Genomic DNA, 19,874 nt, shown 5'->3' with positions numbered 1-19,874 from the left:
TAAAGAAAAAATAAGTTTTTAAATACTTTTAATAAAATAATATTTTTATATGAGTCAATGTATTTATAATATACATTATACTAGTGTAGTAACCTTAAAATATTATTTTTGTTTGTATACGACATTTATTTTAATATTTAATAATTATTAAGTATTAAAAATTAAGATCTGACTGAATCATTATGCCAAAACTGTTTTTTTTTCTTTTATATGATACTATTTTTTTACATTATTTATATCTGTTTAGTAATTTTAGATTTTTATACTTAAAAAATATAAAACTGTTATATTCTGTTCTTTTTTTGTAGATCATTTATTAATATTTTTTTTAAACAAGTGTGTGTACTTATACAAATTTATCTTGTAGTACTTCAATGTAAATGTAATTATCAGATTTATTAAACTTGTTTTTCTTTATAATTAGTATCGTCTTTTCATCAATAGTAAATTTCATTAAAGAGCCAAATGTACTAGTTTTAAACCAAATATCTATTAGTCATGTATATTAATTTTCAAAATATTATGTCTATGTCTATGTGTGTATAGTACTATAGTATATTTACTGTAAAACCAACTATATCTATCTGTGTTTATATTATACCCATCACATTATAGACTGTTGACAAATAATAAAATATTTATTTAACAATAATTTTTAAAAGGTTTTTATTCTTATGATTGTTGACACAGCAACTAATTTAGCAAAACGGTGCAAGGAGTACCCATGCTTATAGAAGCGCTGTTAAATTTATTTTCTTCTTTAAAATAAAAATAATATCAAAAAAAAAGAACTGATGAAAATGTATTTTTCAAAAATCTTGGATCTTCAGTAAAAATTTTAAAAAGTTACTGATTGCAATAAATGTAAATAAATATATAGCATCAGTTGAATAATAAAATTATGTACTCCTACTTTCAAATCAATGACAATTTACTTAAAAAGTTAATACCTTAGTTGAAGTTTGATTGTTCCAACATATCAACCTAAAACATTAAAAAATCATAATATTTTTTTACGTTTTACCAGTCCCTTTGGTGTAATATCTAATGTTAAAATAAAAATGACAAGTTTTTCAAATGCCAAGATTCTGTACTTCAACAAACGTTTTGAAGAAAGTAGAAAAATTGAACAAGGGTAATGCATTTATGCTATATTGTGGAAATCATCAATAGGATACAGATTAAAATTTCCTTTTATCTAATATTATTTTTGGGTTAAGCTACTAGACTCGAACATTTGTCGGTTTGATTAAAAGATGAGACAATAAGAGTAATTGAATTTAGTAAGAAAGGTTTTCTTAAAATAAACGTGAAATACATTGATCTTAGATAATACAAATCCTTGGGTAAAATAATGTGAAAAGAGTTCAGCTCCCCATGTAGTGATTTTGACAACGAAAAAAAAAATACTATTCCAAAAACCAAAAATCAACTTATTCGTTTTCCACGATTTGGTACAGGCTCAACCTAAGTAGAAACATAACAACCTAAAAAAAAATTATTAAATACTTGTAACATGTAAGCAGTAAACTTACAAAAATATTTTTGTCTATTTTAATATTTTTTTATGCTTTCAAAGTTGCAAGTATAAAATTGTGATACATGACAATAAAATATTGATACTTGATAGCTAGTGTTTGATTTGTCAATGGATTTGAATCGTTTTTTTTATTACTGATAGAGCGATAACCTTATCACTGTGGAAAATTTAAAAACTCAAAACTGTAAATACAAATACTTACAATTTTGATTTTTCAATTATAATATTTCAAAGAAAATCCACAGACTGAAAATGTCTTCTTTAATGAGATGAACAATATAACCGAAAAATCATCATGTCGGCGTTTAATCCTAGCGGGCCCGCGGAGATATTGAGAGCGGAACAAAAAGACGAGGAACTTTACGAACGAATTAATCGACAGCTATGTAGTTTTCTTCTAAAATTCAAAGGTAATTAATTTACTACGAAATAGTATGATGTTATGTGATTGTCTGTCGTTACAGACATTGGCCTACTGCTGCTAATAATTATATATTTTTAGGACATGTGTTTATAAACAAAAATAAACAGAACATCTTTTGCACGTCACAATTACTGTACTATGCGCTCACGACACTGTCTAAGCTCCAAACACTGGGCGAAGAATATACAAAAATCGTCCAAGTTGGAAAAACTGGAAAACACGTCCCAGGACTTGTGGTAATTAAAATGCAAAAAATAGACAATAATAAACAATTATTTTTGTTCACCAAGAATGTTGTTACTTATAGCAAAGCACTGGTATGATATTAGCCCATGTATTTGGAGACAGACTTATCATCCTAGCCTTGGATCGTTTGATTGATAACGTTCAACATAGCAAATCGATTACGAATCAGGCTAAAGATCAAATCATACAAGTCACAACAACTGTCAAATCTCTAGTTCCACTGTTACAAAGCCTCAACAGAGTATTATTTTACTGGAACGGTTCCTTTTATACGTGGGCTAAACGATTTTTCCTCATTAAATATGTAAGCATGGGCTCAAACTTTTAACTTAAATAGCTCAAAGTTTTAATATTAATTATTATTATTAATTTTTTTTTTTTTAAGATCTATGCAGTTCCATGGTACCACCCTAAGCGGCCTTTACACGTGTTTAAAATTCTTAGTGTTTTGACTGCCATCCATTTGAGTGTGCTCATGATTATGGCCGTGTTAAAATCCCCAAAAGCACATAAAAATGAGGAAGAACATCCCAGTCAGTCGATTCCATTGAACAGTAGCAGTAAATGTTCCCTTTGCTTAGAACCAAGACAAAAAACCTCGCTTTCATTTTGTGGACATCTGTTTTGTTGGTCTTGTATTCATGAATGGTTACAAACTAACGACTTTTGTCCAATATGCCGCAAAGCATTAAATCCCAGAATGGTGGTACCTTTACAAAATTTTATTTAGCTAAATTTATGGTACAATTATTGCGCGTTTAATTAGGAAAAAGGGAAACATTATTGTGATAAAATTTTAGTTGATTGGTAAATTTTTATTGTATTTGATAAGATATTTTTGTATTATCTAAAAAAAAGTAACTTATTGTTCAATTATTTTGATTACTCAGTAGATAATTAAATTATTTTGTTATTGGTATTTTTATTTATGGTCTGTTTTTATAAAAAACAATTTTAATAGATTAATTGTGTTAATTTGTTTATTTTTCTTGCACATGTCATCTACTTATATACTTCAACACTTAAAGGATTTGTTAATCTTAGTTTAAAATAATAATTATTTTTATTACCACTGCCAATTACTTTTTGTTAAGAAATGTCTTGTTTACTAATTGTTGGAGTTATTAGTCAATTATCACTCTTGCATCAGCCTTAAATTCTTTTATAATTGTCTTAAAATATATCAAACTATATTATCATTAATTGATTTCTAATAGCAGTATAATAAAAAATTGCATTTTAGTACATTATACATTCTAATTAATGTAGATTAAAATAAATGTACATCAATTAATTATACAAAGGATTTTAATATCTATTGTATTATGCGATTAATTCTACTGTGGTTAATATTTAATTAAATGTTATGGACAAATGTCATTTAAAATTTAATTAAATCTAGACTAAAAGTTTTAAATAATTTATTTGAAAACTAAATATTTCAAATAAGACATAAACCCAAAGGAATGGTTAAAATGTACTTTTGTTAAAAATAGAAAATAAGGAAGGACATTCTTGATTCTCACATTAATAGCTTAATAGTTAAATTAATATATTTATAGATGAATATTATTCTTATTAACCAGTAATCAGTAGATTGGTTACAAATGTTTTTATGGGTGGTTGGTGGTTGCCTGATTTTTTTTAGGGTATATAAAAGGTTAGGGCCATAAATCAATAAAAATGTAATGCACAATGCACACATATAAACCATGGATCACCAAATGGCGGCCCATGGTCCGCATACGACTGGTAAGTGGTGAACAAATTTTATCCGGTCAGCAGGCAAAGAATAAATTTCATAATATAATATGTATTATTTTTGATAAATATTATTGGTTTTAAAATAATGTGAATATGTACTAAGAATTTTAATGGTTCGCAAAAAATTTTCATATTCCTAATATGACCAATTATTATGTTAACAATATATTTAAATACTTCATCACAGTTACTATAGCAATAAACTTGTATAAATTGAGCTATAAGTTTAATCAACTCACTAGTTGCTACATATTATAATATTATAATGTACCTGTATTAAATTAACTCTTACATAAACCCCTCCCCCCAAAAATTAATCCTGAGTACGTGCTTAGTTTTCATCCAGTAGTTACATAAGATAGATATATATAGGATCTGGAAAACATTAGAAAATTAGTCAAAACATGTACAATTTATTAAATTGAAATAATGTTTTAACATTGATTTATATTTTTTATAACTTAATTTTTAAACAATTAATAAGTTCACTGTTTGTACTTTTACAATCAATAATTTTCCAGCACTAAATAGGCATATTTAAAAATATAACTAATTTGTATCTATAAACTATTGCATATTGTGATTAAAATTAGTTCTTATTACCTACTACTAGTACTACTTACTTAATAGTATTAATATAACTAGGTACAATGTATAGGCCATATAATTGGATATAGCTATACTAAGCCAATGCTAAAAAAAGGTTAAATCACTCTTAATTCCCAAAAATGTCTTTCTGTATTTTTAAAATAAAATGTCTTAACAAATCAAAACGAAAAAAAAATAATTAAAAAAATCTAGTAATAACACAGGAAACAAAAAAACCTTCTATCAACTAAATAAAAGATATTAAGCTCAAAATATTTCATAAATTTAACAGCACCGTGTTGTCTAAGAACATACGTTATGTAATTGTATAAATGCATAGTACTCACTACCTGTATACAATTTATAAATTAATTAACAATGAATAATGATACATATTATTATTATAATTATAATAACATTGTATGGTACATTATAGATATTATAGATATTTAGATATCTAGCCATCTAGGTAGTAAGTAGGTATTACGAATTTGTGCTTATATAAATTTAATATATTAATATAAACGAATGTCTTCAAAAGTGCTCAGTTAGTTTATAGTATTTATAATTTATAAAAACATTCATCTTTATACAATTATATTTAAAATTAATATAACTTTCACAATATAGCTACCATATTGTGTCCACCGAGGCACTGAGTCCACGTAGATAAGACGGTTCCAGTTCATAGCATTAATACAACACGTATATATAACTATATAAGTAGTGTATAACAATAATACCTATGATTTAGCTTTAAACGTACTAACAAATTGGGCGCAATCTAGCCTATTCTTTTACATAGTTTGATGTAATTGAAAAACAACATTTTTAGAAAAAAAAATGTAAGTTATTATTTTTCAAGTTTTTACTTATTTAAATATCTACATTTTTGATTTCATATTCCGAATCAAAATATTTTTCTGGGTAAAATTTGTATCTACAATCAAATTTCAAACGAATAGTTAAGTAATTTTGAGTTATAAGTATTTTAAATAACTAGGTACTAGTTCGAAATTAGATTTACATGTATAGAAATACTTCAAAAAATATTCTAATTAGGAGTATGAAATTAAAAATACATGTAAAATAACTTAAAACATCGATAAAAATTTGTCTAGCATAATGATCATAATAATATGTATACAGAATGATTTTCATCGTTTGTGGCCGCACTAATTTATCAAGAACTTTTTAGTTTTTTTAAAACATTTTACTAAGTTACCTAGCTTGAGATTTTTATAATTATAACCAATTATAAAAAGTAATCGTATCACTACACTTTAAAAAATCTACTATTTTTAATGACAAAAATGTTGTTTTTTTCGTTATCAGAAGCATTATAATATTTATAATATTTTCTTTAAAATATGAATGTCTAAACTTAATTTGCATCAGAAGAAATATTTTTTTTTGTGAATAGTAAATTATTATTTATTAGCTTATTATTAAACTATTTGTTTAATATTATCCTTTACAAATACATCAACATTATTATTTATTTGAAAATAATATTGCTTTCGATTATATAATTTAAAATACATGACTTGGCAGCTTTCCATTAAAAAAAAAATTAAAAACCTATACAGGAAATAAAATACTTATACCTTCATTTACTGTACATAAAAATAATAAACTTCGAAACGACAAAATTCTATACTGAGAGCTTTAGTGTAACTATAGTTAAACAGATCACTCCATGTCTCCGTAGGTACACATATATAATATATATTATGGCAGTTATAACTTATAAGTACCTTTGTCCTATCCTATACCGACAAACCTTGTATTTATTATTATTATTCCAACTTAGCGCCCATACGTTTTAACGCTAAAATTGTATTGGTCGCCCGAATCCACTGTTTTTTTATTACGTATCGTTTCAATTTGATTTTGCTCAACGCTTTCCGACGTTCTGCCGTCTTTAGCCAGTTGTGTCTAAGAGCTTCAGCAGCCGACATCCTGTTCCTGTGCATAGAGACAATATTACATTAAAAGTTATATTTTTAAGTATTTTTGAATTATTTTGGTAGATAATATGTATATTTGAATATATAGATATACTGAGAACCGGTAGGTACTGCATGTCTGCGTATGTGCTATGTTACGTATATGCGAAATAATAATGTAAACACTAAACACATCAACAATAATTATTGCCAACCGTCAAAAATGATGTTGTAGTTCGACCGTACAAACTTAAACTCTTCTCCGATCAAGCAAAAACAAACGCAAAACGAAATAGAAATAAAAGCTCATATACATTAGTAAAATAAATAAACGACGACAATGATTTAATTGGTATTATTACGTATGATATTATATGTTATGATGCTATGAAAATTATTGCGAAGCTTTAGATGTTCTCGTATTTTTCGCTTATTAGATATGGCTTTGCATCGTTTATTTGCGTATACATACGATATAAGCTGTACCTACTCAAAAATATTATATAGGGTTTGGAGACGTCGGCTAAATTATAAAAGAAAATGAGTAACGACTAAATTAAAAGTATACGGTCAATAAATTGATTTCCCGATTATGATATCAGTATAATATGCATGGTACCTATATAATATCATTATAAACGGGATATGACATTATATAATGGAAGAATGAAAAAAGTTATTAGCAAATACGAATCATTTTTACACTTAAGTTTATAATAATAAAGTATATATATTATATATTACAATTTCTTGATAATACACGTTTTGACAGATAGTAAAACAATATAATATTATGTTTGTTAGACATACATTTTTAATAGGTACTTAAATATAGTTATATAAAATTGTAGGTATACATCAAACGATTAAAACTATTAACATTTAATTAATCTTAAATTGAGCCAACGTTTTTTTTCATAATCATTATTGTGTATTATGAAGTAATAAGTAATTGACACATTTTTTTTTTTACTACGGACTTTTGGTCATTTGTATAACAAAATCTATAGGCACGATTAAAACTAAAACGCAATTACTACTTTGGTATAATCCTATAATAAATAATAATATATAAATCAAAACGCAACTATAGTAAAAATAAATAACAAAACTAGTGGTTGTACAAAGTATATAGATAAATAATATAAACAATAAAAAAAAAATTTCTTTTAAAAATTAGAGAATCAGAACATAAAACACAGTATAATATACCTAATTAAGTACATTGTGTCTCGACAATAAAAACAACTTTTCGCACGGGGAATTAAATTACAAATACTGGAGTCGTATCACGGAAAGCACCGTATATTATATTATATATTAATAACACGGTATTAAAAAAGAATTGGTAACTATAAATTTGAGTTAATAGCGTGGTGTGAGTGTGTGTGTACCTATATAACGAAATCCAGTCGGAAGTACAACGTTGCCAGTGCTTTTAAGTTCAAACGAGAAAGTATATACGTATATATATCATACACTAGATATAAAATATAGAATAGGGTTATTATATAAAATATTATAGTGTACAGCGGGTATGTACATTTTGTATATATAAAAAAAGAAAATAGGTACGTAAAATAAAATATTTCTATGATGTGTGATGATGATCGATAACACGCGGAACTGTCGGGTTTCCAGCAGTATTATATATTATTAAGGGCCTATAGAGTGTGTTGTTAGGGATGCAGAGCGGGAACTTGTACTTACACCCTCAGTAACATTATATAATATAAATAATATAACACATTTCGGAGATTTATCGATAAACATTTACATATTATTAATTTGTGATAAAGGTATATAATAAATCACACACACACACACACACACACACACATATATATAATATGTATACAATAAATCACACATACATATTATTTACGTTTAACTGTATTTATTATGGTATATACTTGCAGGGAGGGGGAGTATCAAGTGGACAAATTGGGTTCGGCCACGGTGTCACTGCCACCGTAGAACAATTTGAGCAACATTTCTCTGGCGGAGGTCAATTCGTGTTCGGGGGAGGCGCGCTTGCTGTGTGGCGCGGACCGGCACGACGACGATGCCGATGACGACGACGACGCTGCCGCTGCCGCCGCGGTCATATAATACAACAAGTTGCTGACGGGTGGCGGGGACCCCGCCGGCACGTCGCGATTCATCGACGAGAACTTGAACTTGGGCTTCCGGTCCGCAACTGCCGCAGTCAAGTGCTGCCTATTCAGCAACAGCTTATGCAAGCTGCTTCCGGAGCCGCTCGCGCCGTCCTTCTGAAGTGCTTCCGGCCGGTCTCCCAACATCATTGTCTGCAAGTCTCGTAGCTCCTGTCCCAGGAAATTGGACGACACAGCCGCCGCCGAAGACGTCCGGAAGTTCGAAAACGTATACGACACGTCTGACGCCCGTCGGTAATTATTGCTGCAGTTCCTCATCGTTCGGAAAGTTGTCTGCGACCAGGTGGTCGTCGACATCCGCTGTCTGTCTGCACCGCCTTGCATGATATCTAACGCCGGTGTTATGTCGATGGCCGCTGAAGAAGATATTCCAGAAGTCGTGTTATTCGTGTTTTGCGGTATGCTGGAAGTTGTAACAGTCGTGTTTTGCGGTATGCCGGAAGATGTAGCATCCGGGTTCTGTGGTACACCAGAAGTTATAACAGTTGTGTGCTGGGGTACGCTGGAGGTGGGGTTCGTGTCTCGCGGTACTGGCGCCGGCACCATAGATTTGCTTGTGGCGATTTCGGCGGTTGTAGATATATCTTCATCGTTTCCACACGTTTTTGACGATTCACTGTCCTTTTGTAGAACAACAGTTGGTGATACGGCGGTAATCTCCAACGGAGATTGGCTTCGCGACTTGCTGCATAACTCTTTCAAGTTCTCTTTGCTCGTATCCAAAGGCAACAGTAACGAGTCTTGTCCGGTGCATGTTGTAGTCTCTATCATCGCCACTGCTGGTGCTTGTATTGTATTTTCTTCGGTTTGTTTCACCAATTTTTTGCTCGAACTTTTTCGTACCATTTTCTTCGGTTTCTTCTTTTGCATCCATCGGTGCGATAAGCACTCAGTGGCAGTCAGACGGCTCCTACAATCAACCAACATACACACACAATAAAAATTCATAGCGAAAATCAAACATATGTATATTGGAGGACAGGATATATAGATTATTATACCTATCACTGGAAAATATATATCAAAATAGGAACGCACACACACATAGGGGCGGATTGTACAACTTGCTGCTCATTTGCCAAATTAAATTTACTATCCCTATCCTAACATAAATAACTTTTATATTACTAAATATCCTTAAATAAATTTATTTTCTCAATATTATGCAATATTTTTTCATTAAGTTAAGTTTAGAAAGAAAACGTTGTAATTCAAATATAATAAAAGCTATTTATTTTTATAAATTAAAAATGTATAAAAAAAATATAATTTAATAAATAGAATAAATGTTGCTATAATAATATAGGTGATTTTATTATTTTAATGCTAACTATTCATAGATTTTTTTTTTCTAGATTTCATTCTTGAAAAGTCATCAATGATATCTTCATACTTTAATGAGTCTAATGGTGACATTAAGTCACTTTCTATAGTTAAAATGGTTAAGGAATTTAATCTTTCTTGCAACATAGTTAAAAATATTATATTAAGTCAATAATATTTTATTCTTTTTAAACGAAAATCGAACATTCGATGGTACAGTTAATAGCTAGTATAGAGATAAATATTTGAAGGGTAATTTCAATAGTATATAATGTATAACGTATAGTGTATTGTATAATTTGTACCTATCTATATTTTATAAACAATTAGATAAGCTATAATAAGTTACAATCGTCATCATCATCGACGAGTTCCTGGGAAAAAAATCCAAGTAATTACACTGTTTAAAATGTTAAAATAGTAAAATATTAAAAATTATTTAATTATGTAAGTTTATTAGCTATCACATATTTACATATAAAAACAAAATAAATATTCAATACAATTTTGCCGCCCTCCAAAATTTGACACATTATGCGGCTGGCTTATAGTTCGTAGTGCCTTAAATCCGCCCCTACACACACACATTTATACATTCTATAACGCTGACATAAAAATGTATTAAAATCACTGATATTTTTAGTAGGTAGGTACGTAATTATACATATTAAGTATAAATATTATGTATAGGTATCTGTACAATATATCTGGTATCTGTATAGTCAAGTTTATAAATTAGAACATATACTTTATAGTAAAATGTAAATAACAGCTAAATACATTATAAAGTACCTAGGTAATAGGTTTATAACAACGGTTTATTGAAAACATTAATACACCAATATAAAAACAGAAATCTTTTAAATTGTCACTTCTACATAGGTACCATGTTGTTGTACTTATAGGAGAGTACACTATTTTTATTAAACAGTTAAACAAATACACTAATTTTAAAAATAAATTTAAATTTAAACAATATTTTATAAAAATTATAAACTTTTAATTAAATCTAGAAAAACCTAAATATCCTAGAAACCCTGTTCTTTGTATTTAATTAAATTTAATAATTTTACTTGTAACTATTTAATTATGTGTACAACTATAAACACAACGTATCAACCAAAAGTATTATTATGTAGGTATCTATTTTATTTTTGTTGATAAATATATTGGTTAGAACTATTACTAATTAGAGATAAAAATATCAAGACTTAAAATAAATGCAAACGTATTACATAATTAAATATCCAATCAATTTCTACAACATACAGTTAATAACAAAGTAAATAATTTTTAAATACTTATTAATTATGATAGATATTTAAATCGTTCGATAAATTAAATTGTAATGGAAAGTAAAAATACGATGTTTTTGTTTACAGAGTAGGTACTAGGTAGGTACCTATAAAGAACTTAATTGTATGGTATATCTACATAGAAGTTAAATTAAAAATATTTTCATACTAACTTTAAAACACTTAAATCTGCACATTTATGAGCCAGTAAAATCGTTTTTATTAGTTTTAATGTTAATTCGATGAAATAAAGCACGTTTGTTTAAAAATAAAATCATAATGATATTATGTTTAAAAAGTTTATGACTCACGAAGCGTCCTTATTAGTCTTACTATATAATGTATATTAGTGTTAAACTACGTATGTAGGTATTTAAATAAAGATCAAATGCAATTTATTATACTACATAATATAGATAGTCAAGGCCAGTACTAGTGACATTTTACACATAGGCAAGAATGTAAGATTTAATTATTCCACCCCATTAAAAATATCTGCATATATTCACTGAACCGGCCCTGATAAAATCTCTACAATAGTCAGTATGTATAGCTGTATAGAGTGATGTATTTTTATAATTAGGAATAAAATGTGATTAAAAAAAATGTTTAATATAATATTATGTAAAAGGTAGTCAAAAAATTATCAGTGAGTTTTAATTAGTACAATATTATATATATTATATATTACATAATACAGTAAAATCCCATTACAACGAACTCCAAGGGACCGAATTTTTCGTTGTAACGAAAATTCAAATAAGCTCTTTATAAGCCTGCTTTTCGGCAGGAAACTTCTATGACTTTCGTTATAATGGGATTTTTCGTTGTATTGGTATTCGTTGTAACGGGAATTCACTGTACCACAATTCAACAAAAACCATACTTGTGATCTTTGACAAGAAGCTTTTTGATAAAATCTTTTGCGTCATTAGATATGGAATCGAATGCTTCATCATCAAAATCATATTGAGCAATTGTTACGTTGGCCATAGTTTCCACGTCAGTTTCTCCCATAAAAGGCGATAGACCCGATAATCTATAATAAATATATCAAACCAGGACATAATAATATAGACACTAAATTGAACTTCGGTATTTCGTTATAGTAGAAATTGTAAATTTATTACTTACAAAACATAACATATTACCCCGACAGACCACATGTCTGTTCCAAATCCGATAGCATCGAAGTTTACTACCTCAGGGGCTACAAATTCTGGTGTACCAAATAACACTTGGAGTTTATTTTCTGGATTGAATTTTCTGGCCAAACCAAAATCAATGATTTTAATACGATTTCCAGTTTTAGTTAAGCACAGTATGTTTTCTGGCTGAAATCCGATTAACACAATAGTGTTTAGACTTATATTTAAATTTAGGTATATAGGTAATCATCGCATATACATTCGTACAATAAACAATTTATGTAAACATGCTGTGATATTTAAATATATAGGTACCTTGAGGTCAAGATGGAGTATATTTTTCGAGTGAATAAACTGCACTCCCTCACAGATCTGTCGCATAAATATCGTTACAGCTTTTTCAGTCAATACAAAATCATCACCAATTACTCGTTCAAATAATTCACCTCCCTCGACTCTAGAAAATTAATAATTATTCGTATACAAATATAGGTAAATGTTCCAATTTAAAAACGGAGTTTTAATAAGTATGTAAATATCTATTGTAATTCACCAAGTATTCTCAGCCCTGGACCCCATTTTTTTCATTTAATAATACATTTATTCAAATTCTAATTTTTGGAATTTTTAAGTTAATTACTTAATGATTAGTATAATTTATGAATATATCATCTTTCGTACACTAAATTGAAAAATTTAAAAACTACTAGTTTAAATTCTGATTTTGATACAACAAAATTTCAAGAAAAATGATCTGTTAAATATTTTACAATAGAAAAGAGGGGGTTCTCATTTAAAAAATAAAAGTTAATATTTCCACAGAGCAGATATTCTGTATGTAGTATGCAAAATCTTAAAAATTTGATACGATCTTTAATTTTATTTAAAAATTGAATTGAATTACAATTGTATTGAAAAAATAAAAATAAAATAATAATTAAATAATGTTTCAATTACAATTCTAAAATGAAGCACATTGCATTATTTGCTTCAAAAGCGTCGTATAGTTGTATTAATCTGGGATGTTGAAGTTCACACATTATTTCTACTTCTCTTTCTACGTTTCGACGATCTTGTTTATGAACAATGCCGACGAATTTAGCAGCCAACATAAGACTCGTAGCTTTTTCTCGACATTTGAACACCGTACCAAACTTCCCCCTTTTAAAAGAAAAACAAATGTATAATATTATAAATAGATAGTTAATGAACGCATTATATTGGTAATACATTCTTGCTAGTTACTACCTATATATTTTATGATTGTTGTTAACATCGTTAAGTCGTTTCATTATTATTTAGGCTAAAATGCTTTTACTTACACATGCAAATTTTTCAATGTTTTTTATTTTTTTGAAACCTATGTTTTTAACCTATTTAAGAATAATAATGGTAAAACAATCAGTAATTGTCGGTCGAACTTAGTTTCGAAGTTATAGCGTTTTTATTATAACGCCCAGAGCCGGTATAGGTGAAAGGAGTGACTTCTTCGTACAGGCGGTAGGTACTTTAAAAGAATATGTTACAATAATACAATACTGCAATGCATGAAAAGAACTAAAAAGAACATCGTGAACTTCAAAACTTAGTTCGACCAACTATTCTGATTAAAACATTGTTCTTAAATATTTAATACACGAAAATTAAAAAAAAAAATTGGGTGGGGTAGTTATTGCATTTATTTTATAATCGCACACATGAAAATGTAAGTGGTATTGTTATATTCTGTAGTATTATCTAAAATGTTGTGCGGTTGTGCCTATAAATTATAGAGTATAGGATCAGGATGACTAATTAATTATTTATATTAGGTAGGTGGTAGCAGGGCCGACGAGAACTATGGTGGGCCCCAGGGCTGATCAATTCCGAGCCCTTTTACTTATTATACTTATTTTATACCTAACCTAGCCGGGCCCCCTTAAAGGTACGGCCCTCGGGGCTCTGGCCCCTTCTGCCCCACCTTCTCGCCGGCTCTGGGTGGTAGGTGTATAGACGAATAATTATTTGATTTTTGAACACTAAACTATAATGAACAGTCTTATAAATCGCACAATTATATAGCCATATTATGCCAGACGCCGGTGTTTAAATTTAAATTAAATTTGATTTAATAAACAAGAACAAACGTTGGCAGTATGTTTGAAATATTGTACGATAAGAGTTGGCATCACTGTAATAGTCTCCTCCTCTCACGACGAAAATAATGCCGGATTCGTGAATTGTATATTTTGTTATCAATGTTTTGTTCCGTGATATTATTTTATACTAATTTGAAGCATTACAGCACAACTTGCACAACAAAGTTAAATCAATTTTCATCCTCAAACTTAACCCTTTCGTGTCTTATTATTGAAATTACTATGTAAGTATTGTATATTATTATTTCACTGCTATTTATTAACACTAATTTCGTTTGAAAATATATTTTTAAGGCTGTATCTAAGTTATCGGTAAGCAAAAATCATTCGTTCATTATTAGGACACAATGACTAGACAGAAATATATGCTTATAATTGTTAGCCTAGTGTTATAAAGCTAAAAGTTAATAATTGGAACAAGTTCCAATCAACAATTGGAGATTCAACTATTTTTATTCATATTGTTGGAAAATTAATTTTTGTAGTATCCACCTATTATACCTATCTTAAATTTATTCGAGATTATTATTGACAATGATTTTAAGAATTTGCTATTCTTATTTAGTTATTAATTGGGTTTAGTATAAATAACATAATTTGTGCCTATAATAGTAATTTATGGAAAATAAAAATCATTCAATCATTATAAATCATAATATTTTAAACAAACATGTATTTAATAAGGATTAGTCATCAATTTATTTTACCAAGTAAATACATACAGTTTTAAGAAATTAGCATAACTAATAATATACCTTGGACTAGGTTGATTTTTATTAATTAAATTTATTTAACAAAATAAAATAATTGAATTCCAATAACTATAATTTTTTTAAATTATAATCTAAACATTTTTTAATATCATTCAATACCTATTTACCAATATTAGTGTTAATATTAAAAAATTAACTACAGATGTAGTAGAATGTTTTCTCTATCTTGAAATAGATACTCAAGTAGATACTGTTATTAATTTTAATTTGGAATTTTTTAATTTAACTTTATTAATAAGATAACATTGATAATTGTATTTTAATAATGATCTTTGTAAATAAGTTCATTAAACTATTTTCTTAAACAAATTATTTATCATAAATAATCACAAAAAAAAATATTACTACTACAATTCATATAATTTATTTAACAATTAACTTTTTATTAGTTATGAACTTAAAACAAAAGCATTAATAAGAATAGTGTATCCCATAAAGCCATAACGTTATATTTAAATTATTTGTATACTTAGAATAAAAAATATAACTTATTAATTTGTTTATTATATGGATGTTTATTTATAAACGGCTAATGCCAAAATATTTTTGTTATTATCATGCATTTTAAATGTTTACAATAAGTAGCAATATGTTTGTATTAAAAATGAATAATGCTTAAAATAAACTTGTTTTTAAAAATGTTTAAATAATTTGTTTGATCCATTTGCATTTTATATAATTCTTTAAGTAAATTAATTCTAAAATATCGGTACTGAATGTTAGTTTTAAATAAAATCCTTTTTAAAATCTTGTATTAAATACTAAGGTATGAAATCAAAAGAAATTATCTTTTGAAAAGATTTTCACAACAGTATTACCATAGAGTTTAAGTTGTTTTTAGACAGTTGGCATTAAAAGCTTTATATATTTTATAAATAGCTTAAAGCCAGCTAACATGGTCGTGATGGTCATTATCACATAGTTGGAATATTTGGTCAACTCTACTAGTGCCAGTAAATAATAATTTACTTTGTGCACAACCTACGGTTTTATAATTTATCTTTTTAGCACTATTTGTTGTATGCATAGTTTATAATTAATATTACAGGTATTTATTTGAAATATTAATTATAGTTGATTTTTAGATTAAATTAAAGATTTGGCAGAAGTACTATATGTATATAGTATATTATGTTAATGTATTAAGTTTTAATTAAGTTTGAATAAGTTATTATCATAGCCATATTAATGAATTATATGTGACATATAATGCATTATGTTTTAAGTAAAAATTTAAATTAGTATTATTTAATGGTCTGGCTCCTTAATCACATTAACTAATAATACAAATTTCTGTGAAACGTATAAAAGTTCTTACCGTCCAATTTCTGATTGTAGTTCATAGTGTTCTTTCATATCTACTCCTCTACGAATTGTAATATCTTTGTAAGGAAAACTAGGTTCTAGTTCTAAAAAAATAATTACAATAATTTAATTATTATTTATATATTGTACTTATTGTACTAAATTATTTAATCTAAACGTAATTTTTTTTTAGTACAAACATGGCACAACCTGAAGTTGAAATGTCAGAATTGGAAGAATTACAAACCAAAAATTATGGCATCAATTGACTTTAAAACTCTTGGCCTATGTTAAGGATACAAATGTTCAAAAAAGTTGACTTATTGAATTTCTACAATAAATTTATCCAACCAATAGAAAGTAAAATGAATTCTTTTGCTTTGGTTGAAATTGTTTCATATGTAATTCCATTTATTAAAGAACCAAAGGAAGCAGTTATATTTTTAGAAACTCTGGAACCCAAAGTTAAAGACAAAGTCGAAGCTTTAATTTTTGCTAAAGTTTTAAAAGGTGAAATACTTTTGGATAAATTGAAAAATCAACAAGACTGTTTGGTTGTTATTACTGATGTCGATAAATTGCTGAGTGATCTGGATGAAATATCTCCTGTGCACAGTCGATATTATTTGTTGGCCAGTCACCTGTATCGTATTCAAGGAAGCATACTGAATACTACCGCCACTTGTTTGAAGTATTTGGGTGCAATCGATTTGTCTACTATTAGCCAACCGGATCAAATAAGAAACGCATTTTTATTAGGTCTTGCTGCATTACTAAGTGATGACATTATAATTTGGGTGAACTGCTCATGCATCCCATTTTAGATTCATTAACCACACAACAAATTATTGGTTGGTAGAACTATTAATGCGTTCAACACAGGAGACATTACAAAATTTGCCAAAATGAAACCACAGTGGGCTTCTATACCTGATATAGCAGTTCAAGAACATAAACTCAGACAAAAAATTTCCTTACTTTGTTTGATGGAAATGACATTCAAACGCAAGCTAAAAACAGGTGTTTATCATTTCAAGAAATTGCACTTGAGACACAGTTATCATTAGAACAGATTGAAATGTTGGTAATGAAAGCTTATCATTAGGTCTAGTTAAGGGTAAATCGATCAAGTCAGTGAAGGTGTATACTTGGAATGGGTTCAACCAAGAGTGATGAACAAAACACCAATATCGGGTATGATTGGTAGACTGGACACATGGTGTTCGGAAGTCAAGAACATGCAGTACAGGATGCAAGACGAAGCCCAAGATTTTTTGAAAGTTTAAACTTTATAGTATATTTATTATTATTAAGGTTTGTTTATAAAATATCTTTTCAATAATTACATCGTACCTAACACAAAAATGTATTTAATCTGATGTATTTTATAAGATTTGTTGTAAAAACGTACAATAAAATTGTGTGTATAACATATTAACAATTGTGTATTATGTTTTTAATTTTCTCATATCTTCTTTTATTCATACTAATTCCCTGTGTAAGTACTATGAATGATTTTTTTTTTCATGTAGGACCAAAACACTTTCTTCTTAGGCATCGGATTTGATGGGTAGTGGGCACTCAAATCTCTATCTTTATAACTTTTTAAATTCAATTCATAATGTACCAAAGGGCCAATTATTTATCATTAATGTGTATCTATTAATTTTGTGAAATATGTTTACGAGATTGTTCGGTTGTTTCCTCAACGAAGGAGTAAAACGAAATAGTAAAAAAAAAAAAAAAAAAAAACTATGCCAGAGAATGGTACGGAAATTCGGATTGGCAAACGTTCAAAAGCTATAGGTGTGCACTCACGAGTCACGACGTGCACTTGGTATATTATACGGCGATCGCGGCGTCATTCATTACACACCGTTAAGGCGGTCTAGAGGAGCAATAGAGTCAGTGGCGTGTGCGTAGTTGGTGGACCCGGCTTGCGGGGCTTTTATAAATAGGTGAATTTTTCGTACACTCGGACGGAAAACAAAAAAAAAATATGCGGTCATTGTTGCCAAAAAAAAAAAAAAAAAAACGTTTATACCGTGGTACGTTGTACGTTTATAATAATATATTTAATATTATTAATATTATATATACACATCTACACGCGTATAATAGTAATAATAATAATAATAATATGATAAATTACGCTAACGCAGGCACGCAGCAACAGAAAAGAAAGACAGCGTCCGGTCGGCGGTAGGAGATACGCGTCGGACTGTCTAATTTTAGCTCGGCCAGCGTATTATTATTATGTTATAGACTATTATAGTGTCGCCGCTGCTGATCTCGCAAATACTTTACGCTCACCGGACCGAAGAGCTCGGACAACGGCAGCCGTGTTCTTCGTGTATTGTGACGGTTTTTTTTCCACCTTGTCACCGCCGCCACGTACGGGTCTCGCGAAATCCGTACCGCGTATAATAGCTTGCTATAATATATTATATTCATTCTTCTACACACGCGCGTGTAGAGTATCCCCCGAGTAAATGTTTAATGTTTTTAATATGTTTTACGTGTACTCTATTCGCGTTGTTATTGTCTATCAAATGTCCAGTACTTATCACTGCCCACTAACAAATAATAATATAAACAGATTTAAAGATTCTCATACCTAAAACACGTATATAAAAAGGAGGGGGCACTTTAAGTGTCCATTCCGTCAACATACAATATTATGTCAAGTATATCTTAGTACGAAAATTATTAATAATTTCTATGACTTAGTTATTATTTAAAATGCTTAGGTGGATAGGTATACTCAAATCTATGTGCTTAGCGTCCTCGAGTACCCCCCCTCAAAAAAAAATTAAGAATTAAAATCCTATGTTCTGACTTCATTCCTAACCTCAGGTTTGTTACAAAGAAATTATAGCAAGTATATAACTATATTCTCCAACAATTTCATCGCAGACTAGATTTCACAAAATGCAACAAAATTCTTAAATTTTATTTTACAAAAATTGATCCCCCCATGAAGAAAAATCCTGGCTACATTACTGTATTGCACGATTTACAGGCCAAGAGCATATTAGGTATATGTGCAACACAATGAAATTTAAAGACTCCGAAAACAAGACTTTTTTTAATCTAAGTTTCTAAATCAATTTTCCGATAGGACTTAAAAGCAAAAAAAAATATTGAAATGTAGATATATTCTTAATAACGAGGGAATTAAAGACATTAGTCATTAATAAGGAA

General features: G+C 28.5%; 2 protein-coding genes and 1 pseudogene across 2 annotated transcripts; 2 read left to right on the top strand and 1 right to left on the bottom strand.

Moving 5' to 3' along the window:
* The first annotated feature begins 1,715 nt into the window (after positions 1 to 1,715).
* Positions 1,716 to 3,092, top strand: LOC113554136 (peroxisome biogenesis factor 10-like). Its single transcript, XM_026957847.1, has 4 exons — positions 1,716 to 1,950; positions 2,043 to 2,200; positions 2,272 to 2,514; positions 2,596 to 3,092. The coding sequence occupies exons 1-4, from the start codon at positions 1,836 to 1,838 to the stop codon at positions 2,938 to 2,940; spliced, it is 861 nt and encodes a 286-aa protein (XP_026813648.1). The 5' UTR covers positions 1,716 to 1,835; the 3' UTR covers positions 2,941 to 3,092.
* Positions 3,093 to 7,484: 4,392 nt separating this feature from the next.
* Positions 7,485 to 16,810, bottom strand: LOC113554271 (myosin light chain kinase, smooth muscle-like). Its single transcript, XM_026958035.1, has 6 exons — positions 16,684 to 16,810; positions 13,412 to 13,615; positions 12,770 to 12,911; positions 12,441 to 12,640; positions 12,193 to 12,345; positions 7,485 to 9,598 (listed from the first exon to the last, which is right to left on the bottom strand). The coding sequence occupies exons 1-6, from the start codon at positions 16,719 to 16,721 to the stop codon at positions 8,443 to 8,445; spliced, it is 1,893 nt and encodes a 630-aa protein (XP_026813836.1). The 5' UTR covers positions 16,722 to 16,810; the 3' UTR covers positions 7,485 to 8,442.
* A 53-nt stretch (positions 16,811 to 16,863) lies between these two features.
* LOC113554272 lies at positions 16,864 to 18,017 on the top strand (annotated as a pseudogene).
* Positions 18,018 to 19,874: the final 1,857 nt, after the last annotated feature.

Source organism: Rhopalosiphum maidis, chromosome 2 (assembly GCF_003676215.2).
Source record: "Rhopalosiphum maidis isolate BTI-1 chromosome 2, ASM367621v3, whole genome shotgun sequence".
In the NCBI taxonomy this organism is placed as follows: Eukaryota; Metazoa; Arthropoda; class Insecta; order Hemiptera; family Aphididae; genus Rhopalosiphum; species Rhopalosiphum maidis.
This window is presented reverse-complemented; position numbering and strand designations above follow the sequence as displayed.

Coding starts and splice junctions, on each gene's coding strand:
- LOC113554136 (XM_026957847.1), top strand. CDS start 1,836: ATGTCGGCGTTTAATCCTAGCGGGCCCGCGGAGATATTGAGAGCGGAA. Junction 1,951..2,042: donor TTTTCTTCTAAAATTCAAAG/GTAATTAATTTA, acceptor ATATATTTTTAG/GACATGTGTTTATAAACAAA. Junction 2,201..2,271: donor AACACGTCCCAGGACTTGTG/GTAATTAAAATG, acceptor TGTTACTTATAG/CAAAGCACTGGTATGATATT.
- LOC113554271 (XM_026958035.1), bottom strand. CDS start 16,721: ATGAAAGAACACTATGAACTACAATCAGAAATTGGACG. Junction 13,616..16,683: donor CTACAATCAGAAATTGGACG/GTAAGAACTTTT, acceptor TTCTTTTAAAAG/GGGGAAGTTTGGTACGGTGT. Junction 9,599..12,192: donor CTTCTTGTCAAAGATCACAA/GTATGGTTTTTG, acceptor GGTTGATTGTAG/GAGCCGTCTGACTGCCACTG.